We start from the raw sequence: 10,899 nt of genomic DNA, 5'->3' as shown, positions 1-10,899 counted from the left end.
TGTCAAGATTATGACACCATAATTCCACAAATACTTGCTTAATGCAAAATATAAGACATTTTCGATTATAAAATTGTTCCTGCAAACATAATGGACAGACAACCCAGAGATAAAACGCAGGGATGTGCCTATTTTGAGTTAGTAACTAAACAACTTTGAGCACTCTTGATTTTAGATTGAAATTTTTCTATGATTTAAATAAGTATTTCCATCTGAAATAACTTCTGTGTCCCCAAGTTAGTTATTTTTCTTTTAAATTATCAATGCATTGACTTTTTAAATTACTTAAAATGAAACAAGTTTAACCTGAAACTTCCCCTAAATTTAGTTAAATTATTTATTCCAGTTAATCTTTGTTACATATGTCAGTGGTCTGAAAGCTGTGCTGAAATGAATCAGTTTGAGAGTGTAGCAATGAATGGGGTATTTCAGGATACTGAAGCACAGCAAATGTCCAAAAGATTGTTTATTTTCTTTTCATTTTAAGCACAAGATGAATATTGCTGTGTCTACACAACTAAAATCTAAACGTTACTCATGAACTGAATGTGATGTATTTCTGTGGTTCTGTAAGCTCCAGAGGAAGTTGGTGTTGGACTTGTTTGCAGGCTGGCCGGAGCTGGAGACGCAGCCCTGCAGGAGACCAGGAAGGGATTATGGAGGGTGGGTGAACGGTTGAATGGGTGGGCCTCCTGTCAGCTGCAGGTGCCTCCTCCACCACTTTCAAGGTCAGTGTCAAGAGGCGTCATTGTCATTTGTGGAGCAGGTCAAACCCCACGGGGATCTGGGATGTCCATGAAAATCATTTACTTCATGATCAATGGGAAGCTGGAGCGAGCCGAGTTCAGAGCCGACTGCTCGGCCACAGAGGTCAAAGGTAAGACGGAGAAATCTTCCCGATGCTCCACTTTCTTTACCTGAAAACACTAATGAGGTGAATGCGTCAGAGCGGGAGCCGGGACGTTCTGGAGTGAAGGAGCTGTGCTGCATGTGGCCATGACAGGTCCTCAGGTTAAAGGGCTTCGTCCTGTTTGCTTCTGTCAGCTTGAGACGTCACGGCCATCAAAGATGGAAAAATGAGCCTCAAGCTGCCAGGAGTTCCCTTCAAATTACAGACGTTTCAGCAGGAGCTTCACTGTAGTAGTGAGGTACCTGGCAGACTTTCCACACGTCTTCTCTTTTCCCAGTTTGGCTCTGGTTCTGAACTTCAACTGGTTTAATGAATTCGGCCTGAAAAAGGTTGTGTGTGGTGAGAGGAATTGTAGTTTATTTTCTGTTTTTTGAGTTTAGAGTGATGATAGAGTATGATCAGACACTTGCTGTGAGTTTTTGGTTTCAAAATGGTTGCTGGACTCATTAAGTGATTTTCCTGAGTATTTGAATAATTGCTTATGTGTTTTTGACAATTCTTTTTTTTTAATTAGATGTAAACTGTTGTAGTTTCCTTTTCTTGTTTTGGAGTTCGATTTTTCCCCTGATATCAACCGGTTTCTGATTGGTTTTAAAACTTAATTTGCTGGAAATCAAAGTTTAGTGGTAGGTGGATGAGTCTGTAGAAAAAGAGGACGACTCATCTGTTCCTTACATATATGACTGATGTGAAGCTGAAAAACACTAAAGTCTGAAAGAGTTCCTGCTGGATGTGATGCCTGTAAAAGCAAGGATTGTGTAGTGAAGCAGAAGGAGAACATTATAAACGCTGATTGTCCTGTGTGTGTCAAATTAAGAAAGAGAAGGTGTGAACTTTTGCCTCATGTGAAGAAATCCGGTCGACCCTCCGTCTCGCAGAACTGTTCCGGGCGGCAGCAGAGGCGGAGCCGCACCACATCCTGAAGATGTACAACATGAGCGGCACGGTGGTGAACATCTCGCCCAGGCTGGAGGCCAACAGCGCCGACTCCTGCTACCGACTGGAGGTGGTGGCGTCGGACCTGCAGAGTGAGACGTGCAAATTATCACCAGCATTAGACCGGTTCTCAGTATTATTACTGTAAATGTCTTCAATAAATGTATAATTACAATTATTTCCATAAAGACTGAAGAGTATGTTCAGGCTGAACATTTTTTACTTTTCCCTGTCAAGAATTTTTAAATGGTTTAAGTTCAGCGTTTTTTTTCTGTGACTGTAATGAAAGTGTGAGTTTGAGTTTTGCAGCTTGTTGCAGGTGTGGCGATGCCGCCGGAGCTGGAAAAGATGGAGTGCAGGTGAGTGATCGAGAGAAGGCCGGGTGTCTCAGTGAGAACTGAAACCGACCCGTCACATCTGAAATGTTTCAGGCTGCATCAGCTGGAGAGGAAAGTGATCGAGGACATGGCCAAGACTCCTGAAATCATCTGTGAGCTGAAGAATCAGGTGGAGTCTTTCAAGAAGAAGCTGGAGGTTTGTCAAACGGCGAAAGGGAGACGGTAATCAAAGGGTTAAAGTGTGACGATTCGTCTTCCTGTCCCCGTCAGAACGTGGAGCACCTGGGCTGGATGGGTTTACTGAGAGAGGGCAACCACCGCCACTCCAAGGCGCCTCCGAAGGCCAGAGCGTCTCACCTGAGCGTGCAGGAGGAGCGTCTGCGCGTGCGCATGAAGTTCCTCAACATGAGGTGAACTCGCAGAAGCAAAACTGATCTGGAGCATTTGACGAGCCACGGCCGAGACGAGTTTATCTTCTGAACCTGCGAGTCTCAATTTTAGCTCACTGCAGGTGACGGAAGAAGTGCGAGAGCATCTGAAAACTCCCACTTTCGATAACTGGTGAGCGCAAAAATGACTAAAAAAGTACTAAAAGACTGTGAGATATACAGTCCTGTGTGTGTGTGTGTGTGTGTGTGTGTGTGTGTGTGTGTGTGTGTGTGTGTGTGTGTGTGGCAGGCAGTGGGAGGAGGCGGAGATGCTGGTGCTGCTGCAGGTGATGTACACCGACCTGGACTTCCTGACGGCCTTCCAAATCGAGCCGGAGGCGCTGCAGAACTTCCTGTTCGAGGTGTACTGCCACTACAACAACATCCCCTTCCACAACTTCCAGCACTGCTTCTGTGTGACCCAGATGGTACGAAGGGCGGAGAGGAACACGGAACGCCTCAAAAGAAACCGTTATTTACAAGAAGTGTAAAATGAATAAGATGTGCCGCGGTGGTGAAAGTGACTGTCCTGCAGATGTACGGTCTGATCTGGCTGACGGACCTCAGGAACAAGCTGAGCCGGGTCGACCTGCTCATCATGCTGACCTCGGCGCTCTGCCACGACCTGGACCACCCGGGCTACAACAACGTCTACCAGGTGGACCCCACCGCCGCCCCGCTGCCGTCCCCGAAACGTTTCAAAGCTCACGGCGTCTGACCTTCCGTCACACAGATCAACGCTCAGACCGACCTGGCCCTGCGCTACAACGACATCTCGCCGCTGGAAAACCACCACTGCGCCGTGGCCTTTGGCATCCTGGCCAAGGTAGAACATGGACAGAGACACGAGAGTCCACAGCTTCCAAAGTTTCAAAATTGTTTCAAGTGTTGGACGTGTTCGTTTGTCTGGCAGCCAGAGTGCAACATCCTGAAGAACCTGAGCAACGAGCAGTACAAGCTCATCCGAGGAGGGATGATCAAGTACGACTCCGATTTGCAGCTCGTGGTCGTCTTTCTTCTTTCTTCTTTTTTTTTAAAAGCATTATTTTGTGTTTTTCAGGTGTATTCTGGCCACCGACATGTCGAGACACAACGAGATCCTCAACAAGTTCAAAGCCATGCAGCCGGTGTTCAACTTCACCAACAAGGAGCACAAAGAAGTGGTGAAGAGGCTTTAAGAGAAGTTTTAGCCTTTTAAAGGAAAACTTTCTGGAATAGATGAAGTGAATAAAAATAAACCGTCTTGGAGGAATCCAAAAGAGATGATGAGAATGATTTGGTTTGTGGAAGGATTTCTGGTTTTGTGGATTCTGCAGCTCATGAAGATCATGGTGAAGGTGAGCGACATCTCCAACGAGGCCCGGCCCATGGAGGTGGCCGAGCCGTGGCTCGACTGTCTGCTGCAGGAGTTCTTCAACCAGGTGTGTGTTTTGTTTTTTCCGTTCCGTCCCGGCGGTGTAGGCGTTTCTGCTCTGGCTGACCTCTGTATGAGGTGACCCGGTGACCTTTCCCTCTCCGCGTGCAGAGCGACACGGAGAAGCTCAAGGGGCTGCCGGTGACGCCGTTCATGGACCGAGACAAAGTGTCCAAGCCGTCGTCCCAGACCAGCTTCATCCGCTTCGTCCTGCTGCCGCTCTTCACCGAACTCACCAAACTCTTCCCCTGCCTGGAGGTGCGGCTCTCATCCTGACGGGAAGCAGAGAAACACAAAACACGACCCGGCCTCGGCCGTTAACGGGTCTGCTTCCATCTGCAGCAACACATCCTGGAGCCGGTGAGGAGGGCTCTGGAGTATTACTCCGACATGGAGAAGGCCACCAAGGAGGAAGAAGGCGCCAAGCCGTGAGGAAGAGGAGGACCGGGACGAGCCCAACGCCGCAGGCCTGGCAGGATCTCATACAATGTAAACTTTAGAAGGCTTGGAGCTTCTGTGGAACGAGGCTGATCACTGCTCCTGAGGCTGCTTTTCAATGTTTGTGGTTATAAAAACTGGCTTCTCTGCATATTTACACTGTTTTTCTGAAGACAGTCTGTGTGTTTTGATAGGAATTTATCATCGACCACCATCAGTTTGATGTGATAGAAGCTGGTCAATTAGATGCTGAAGAGCGCCATCTGCTGGACATGTTTCGTTACTACACTACAAAAACAGCTTCTGTCATTGTCAATATGGATTGTCAGTTTTTATCAAAAATACAATCAATTTTTTACTTACTTAAATCCTCATTTGTATGTCAGCTAAATAAATTGCTATTTTTTCCGAGTTAAGCAATAAAAATATGAAAAAAACCCAACGAATTTTAAGGTGAAAACAGGCTTTGTTTCTTATTTTATCCTCTCTGTTCTGAAGCTTAATTGTAGGATTCAGATCTGTTTTATGAAAGTCTTCCAATAGACATCAGTGAAAAATGTAGACATCGATCAGAAGCATCTTTCGTCGCCACACTGAGCTCAATTCAAGGGTTTTATTTTACAGTCACAGAAACAAAAGTGCGGGTGTGTGATTTCTGCATCGGATATCAAATTAAAAAAACAAAACAAAACAAGCAGAGCTTCACATTAGTGCTTTTCAGACGAGAACAGATTAAATAACGCTCACAGTAATTCTTCAATATATACATAAGTACATTCTCTTGGCATTTAAAAACAAACCATTTTCTTCATTAAAGTCTTCCAGTTCGCATGAGGTGTTCGCAGCTTTACTCCAATAAAGTTAAAACTTTCACTACAACTGGTATTAAAACACGAAAACCACTGCAGGGAGTGAGGTCAATGTGCAATCAGAATATAAACTTAAAAAAAACAAAACCCCAGTGAGTCTATAAAGCAGTTCACCCCCGCATCAGACACATACAGAGAAAAGCTGAGAACTAAAGACGGTTTCATGTCGTGGAAGGTGCTTGAGCTCAAACTTCCCCTCCGTGTCCCTGCAAAACAATGCGGCCGGTGGCAGCCTGACTCTGAAACCGTTCAGCGCAAGTTACTAACAGACAATGCAGAGCAGCGGCGAGGAACAGCTGAGCCTCCTGCAGGCAGAGCGACACGGAGGAGGAGATTCAAGGGTCCGACCCACGTGTGACAATAAACACAGACGCAGGCAGGAGTCGTATAAATATGGCAGCCACATATGAAAAACAAGGTGCAACGGACCTTTGAGCTGCATATAAAGGACATGTAGCTTCTGTCAGGATGAGAAATAAATATCGACCCGTTTGAATCCAAGTCGCAATCAGAAATTTAAATAATGTCACTGAGCGGGATTTCAGGTTTACACCTTTCTGAACAGAATAATGCTGTTTCATTTCAACGGAACTGAAGCTGACTGTGGTCATTTTATACTTCCGGGCTTCAGAGATGAGATTTCATGTCGCTGTACATAAAAAAAAAAAAAAACACGTAAGTCAAAGATATCTGAACTGCTTCAAGACAACAAACAGTGTTGTATTCAACATGAGACGGTTAAAGATCAAGTGAGAGTTCAGTGAGATGCGGGACTCTGTCCAGTCTCACCAGTTTAAAGTGAGGTTTGACCTGTTAATCATCGATATATCGGACGTTTCGCGGTGCAGCTTTTCAAATGTTCGAAGTGAACCTGAAATTAAAAAGCTCGAGATGGACGTAAAATAAAACTCTTGGCAGCCGCCGTGGATGTTTTCAGTGTGTGAACTCTGGACCCCAGGGTGCAGCCGGGCGGCGGGGGGTCAGCAGGGGGGCAGCGGGACTGGAGCGTCGCACCTCTTTCGCCTATTTACACCACGGCGTCGGCCGGCGGCTCGGTCAGTTGAACATGATGGACTCTGGATCCTGGTTCATCATCTGAGCCATGTGGCGCAGGACGTCCTTCTTGGTGATGATGCCCAGGAGGCGTCTGCGGGGGGGGGGGGGGGGGGGGGGGGTCAAGAGGTCAGAGGTCAGCGGGTGAGCGTACCGAGACGTCTCACGGTAGGAAAACGACAGATCGCGGCGCCGTTACCCGCTCCTGGTGACCAGACACTGGCGGAGGCCCAGCTTGCGGAAGATGTCGACCACCGTCTCCATGGGCGTGTGGTCGGTGACGGTGAAGGGGCTGAGGTTGAGGATGCGGCGCAGCTTCAGCGGCTGCGGGTTGCTGGCCGGCAGCTGCGGCGCGTCCTCGGTGAAGTAGACCACCGAGCTGCTGACCACGCCGTCCTGCTTCTGGCGGGCGTTCTCTGTGGACGGACAAGTCCAGAGGTTACGGGAACACAGTTTGAACCTTCCTTCTTTCAGAAGACACACCCAGCCTCTCGTGGAAATCAGCGACACAAACATACTGATGGCGAGCGTGAGGTCCCGGCGCTGCACGAAGCCGATGAGCCTCTCCGACTCTCTGGACACCACCACCGGGAAGCCGTTGTAGTCCGTGTCTTTGATGAGCGTCTCCACGTCCTCCACCGTGGTGCTGTCCTGCGTCAGCACCGCCAGCGGGGGGTCGTTCCTGCGCGGCCGCATCACGTCGGTGGCCAGCGTGCGGTGGGTGAACTCGTCCCGCACGTCCAGGTACGGGTAGCCGTTGAGCTGGATGTGTGACTCGTAGATGCCCTCCTTCCCGAAGGCGTCGGCCACCCACTTGCTGGTGACGGCGGCCGCCATCAGGGGGACGATGTACTCCAGGCCGCCGGTGAGCTCGAACATGATGACCACCAGGGAGACGGTCATCCGGGTCACGCCGCCTGCAGGAAACCGAACGGGGTGGAGCTCTTAAAACAAACTCACATCGAGAAAACTCAGATATTTGGTTTTCAGCTGCGGTTCAAAGGTCATGAAAACTTTCCCCCGACTCACCCAGACAGGCCGCCGCCCCCACCATGGCGTACAGCCCGGGCGTGACGCAGTCGGCGCCGGGCCGACACCAGTTCTTAAAGATGATCCAGTCGTGGTGGTGGTACGCCATCTGCTCCACGGCGATGCCGACGATCCGCCCGGCGATGGCGCCGACCGCCATGCTGGGGATGAAGAGGCCCGAGGGGATCTGAGGGGAAGAACCAGACGGCGTTAGGGGAGGAGGCGGCGCTCGCCGCGCCGCGGGGGCGTCCGCTCACTGACCTTCATGCCGAAAGTGAAGATGGTGATGACGATCTTGAAGATGAGGGCGAGGGCTAGCTGCCACAGCGCGTTGTAGACGCCGGGCCCGGCCGGCCGGTCCGGGATGTCGTCCACCGGCCGGCTCATGTTGGGGTTGTTGATGTAGTCGCAGAGCTGGGACGACTCCAGGGCGCCGCAGTCGTTGAAGAGCTCCGAGATGAGCTCGCTGGTGCTGCGCCGGGTGTACGGGTTGGGGTACGCCAGCACGGCGGTGATCCCGGTCACGGCGATGACCTCCAGCACCGGGTACTTCCCCAGCTGCGTGGTCTTCCTCCGCCGGCACCAGGCGATGTTGGCCCGGATGAAGAGCGTCCCCCACAGGCCTCCGAACACGCCCAGCAGGATGAACGGCACCAGCTCGGCCATGTACCACGGCGTGTGGTACTCCACGTAGAACAGCACCAGGCGGCTGTTTCCGAACGGGTTGATGGAGCGCAGCGTGAAGGCGGCGACCAGAGCGGCAAAGAAGGAACGCCACAGCGTCTTCAGAGGGAAATAATAACTGACCTGCAGGAGACATGATGGACAGGTATGAACATGGTCAGGAAGGACTCAAAAGTTTGATCTTTGCTTTAATTTGGCAGAAAGTTAAACCGCCGACCTCCTCCAGGCTGAACAAAACTCCTCCGATAGGCGCTCCAAAAGCCACCGACACTCCAGCCGCCGCCGCCGCCGACAACACCTGAGGGACAGCAGACCAAATTACAACTCCAAAGGTTTCAATCTGGTTCGTTCTGAAAAGCCGACAGACGCCTCACCTCTCTGCGCTTGCCCTCGTTCTTGCTGTACTTGGAGAAGAGGCTGCAGAAGAGGTTTCCGCAGCAGCAGGCCACGTGGACCAGAGGACCCTCCTTCCCCAGGCTGAGGCCCGACGACACCGCCAGAACCAGGGTCACGGTCTTGATCAGCAGGGTCCACTTCCCCAGGTAGCCCCGGATGATGAAGCCGCTGAGGATCGTCTTGATCTGAGCAACACGAGACCGAGACTCTTCATCAGAGGCTGGGAGAACAAACTGACCAGCTTCTTTTTACAGGTTTTCATAAAATCTGTCAAAACCAAAAACTTCCAGGAAGACAAACTACGTCTTCCCAAGTCTGATACTTAAAAAGAAAATAGGAATTCATTCAACACCATCTCAAAAGTAGAAATGATGTAAAACTAGGATAAAACATCAGCTATATCCACGCTAACTGTTCTGACCTCTTCCATTCAGCATGTAACAACAGTTACCTCTGGGATTCCTGAACCGCAAGCGTACGGCGCAAACACTCGCACCAGCGACACCGCCAGGAAGGAAAAGAGCAGAGCCCACAGAACATAGAGGAAGTAGTTCAACACGTATGCGCCCGCCCCCTAAGTGAGGAGAAAAGAGTGACAGCAGCATTTAGTTCGGCTGTATTCAGTGAAAGTGTGATCAAACAAAGGAAATGAAAACTTTTCCTCATAAAAAATAAACCTCAGACATTGCAACAATGCATTTACTGACTTTAGAAAACAGAAGCTATAAAGGTAAAGAAGAGCTGAACGGAGATGAATCGAGTTCTGCCACGTCTGACCTCAGCGTGGCCGGTCATCAGCTCGGCCCATTTCTGCCACTGCGGACACTTGTCGCGGTCGTCGAACGTCGTCTCGTTGGACGTCCAGCAGCACTGCTCGTGGCTGTACCAAAAGGCCGAAAGGCACACGCCCTCCTTGAGGTCCGTCATCCAGTCCACCGCCAGGTCGATCACGCCGGCCAGAGTGCCTGAAGACACACACAAGTGGGGAAACACAAATAAGTGACTCGTATCATCTTCCTGAAAACATTCAAAACAAAGATCTTCACTTATTATCATTACAATATGGCTCACACACACTCTCCATCCACAAAAAAAAGCGCAGATTCACCTGAGAGGAGTCCGATGAGCAGCATCACCACCCATCCTGACCAGGCGTCCAGTAGGCTCTTGATCAGCTCCCAGATGGACTCTTTGCTCTTACTGGTGATCTGCAGGAAACAATAACCACAGAGGCAAGTGCTCCAGCAACTCGTATTATTTCAAATCCCTCTCTGACCGGAGAATGACTCATTCATTCACTTCGAGTTCATCCCACTGAGTCATGTCTGCAGCTGAACAACAACAGGAGCCTGATGATGAGACAAACGTGAGTGACAAGGCACCTTGCGATGGCGGTCAGTGTCCCTGGACTTCTCCCTCAGCCAGTCGATGGTGTGGAAGTCTTCGTACGTGCCCACGTCGGGAAAAGGCTCGTCCAGGAAATCCATCAGGTTTCCGGCTCCGTTCATCTCTTCTGTGGGCGTGGCAGCGCTGACACCTGCAAAGGAGGACAACAATCAGGATAAATATGAGCCACATGGAAGCTTGATGATCCTGAAACGGCTTCATTTATCTCCATGAAACAGGATTACTCTCTGTTCCAATGTAGATTCTACACACTTTAAATAAAAAAGTGTTTTGTGTACTGACCTTTACTGTTATTGCCAATTCGGTTACAGAAAACTTTTGATTAATTGTAAAATATGTATCTATCTACAACCGATAGTGTGTGTGAATACCACCAGTTTAATAATGCCCAGTCTTTTCTTAATACACTTTAATTCAATCAGATGAAAAGAAATAATCAGCATTGCGCATTAAAATGCCATAATTAGTAGAGCTGAATAGGAAAAAAAACAGGGGAAAATACCTAATAAGATTACATTTAAAAAATCAGGACTGGTATTTAATGCATTTTATAAGTAAAACTGATTATCTATAACATTTATGAGCACATTCCTCGAGACAACCATGCATGATGATATTATCGTTATATGTGACATTATTCCGAGGGGAGAATGGCTGTAGTATGTGTATATATATTTCATATTTGGTTATTATAAAGAGCAGAAATGCTGCAGCTAGCAGCTAAAGCTAACCCAGCATCATCGTTTTACCTTCTCCGGCGTCCATGTTTGACTCCCTGCTGACCGCGGTGGATGAAAAACGCCTCTGTCAAACTAATAAATTATTCTAAAATGAACAAACGACACATTTTTGGGTCACATTCATAGAAAAATGATGCGACGCAGAGACACGGATTGCTTCCCACAATGCACCTGTTCTGACAGCCCGCGGCCTCGTGAAATGATCGGAGTGGGAGATCGTCTCTAAATCAGAGATCGTCTCTGAATCAAAGCTTGTG

The 10,899-nt window shown here is 49.0% G+C and overlaps 2 protein-coding genes across 2 annotated transcripts; one reads left to right on the top strand and one right to left on the bottom strand.

The window, feature by feature from the left end:
- Window positions 1–627: 627 nt before the first annotated feature.
- LOC115383826 (high affinity cGMP-specific 3',5'-cyclic phosphodiesterase 9A-like) lies at window positions 628–4,566 on the top strand. Its single transcript, XM_030086017.1, has 15 exons — window positions 628–663; window positions 767–877; window positions 1,789–1,938; window positions 2,166–2,205; window positions 2,278–2,380; window positions 2,455–2,594; window positions 2,686–2,745; window positions 2,863–3,040; window positions 3,148–3,270; window positions 3,346–3,438; window positions 3,526–3,593; window positions 3,673–3,775; window positions 3,929–4,033; window positions 4,138–4,284; window positions 4,369–4,566. The coding sequence occupies exons 1-15, from the start codon at window positions 657–659 to the stop codon at window positions 4,456–4,458; spliced, it is 1,518 nt and encodes a 505-aa protein (XP_029941877.1). The 5' UTR covers window positions 628–656; the 3' UTR covers window positions 4,459–4,566.
- A 492-nt stretch (window positions 4,567–5,058) lies between these two features.
- Window positions 5,059–10,813, bottom strand: LOC115383778 (H(+)/Cl(-) exchange transporter 4). The gene is made up of 12 exons (XM_030085956.1): window positions 10,652–10,813; window positions 9,878–10,032; window positions 9,604–9,703; window positions 9,273–9,460; window positions 8,947–9,069; window positions 8,474–8,680; window positions 8,317–8,397; window positions 7,677–8,222; window positions 7,416–7,602; window positions 6,905–7,303; window positions 6,586–6,802; window positions 5,059–6,480 (listed from the first exon to the last, which is right to left on the bottom strand). Exons 1-12 carry the CDS (start codon window positions 10,665–10,667, stop codon window positions 6,390–6,392), a joined length of 2,310 nt encoding a protein of 769 aa, XP_029941816.1. The 5' UTR covers window positions 10,668–10,813; the 3' UTR covers window positions 5,059–6,389.
- Window positions 10,814–10,899: the final 86 nt, after the last annotated feature.

Source organism: Salarias fasciatus (genome assembly GCF_902148845.1).
Source record: "Salarias fasciatus chromosome 23 unlocalized genomic scaffold, fSalaFa1.1 super_scaffold_20, whole genome shotgun sequence".
In the NCBI taxonomy this organism is placed as follows: Eukaryota; Metazoa; Chordata; class Actinopteri; order Blenniiformes; family Blenniidae; genus Salarias; species Salarias fasciatus.
This window is presented reverse-complemented; position numbering and strand designations above follow the sequence as displayed.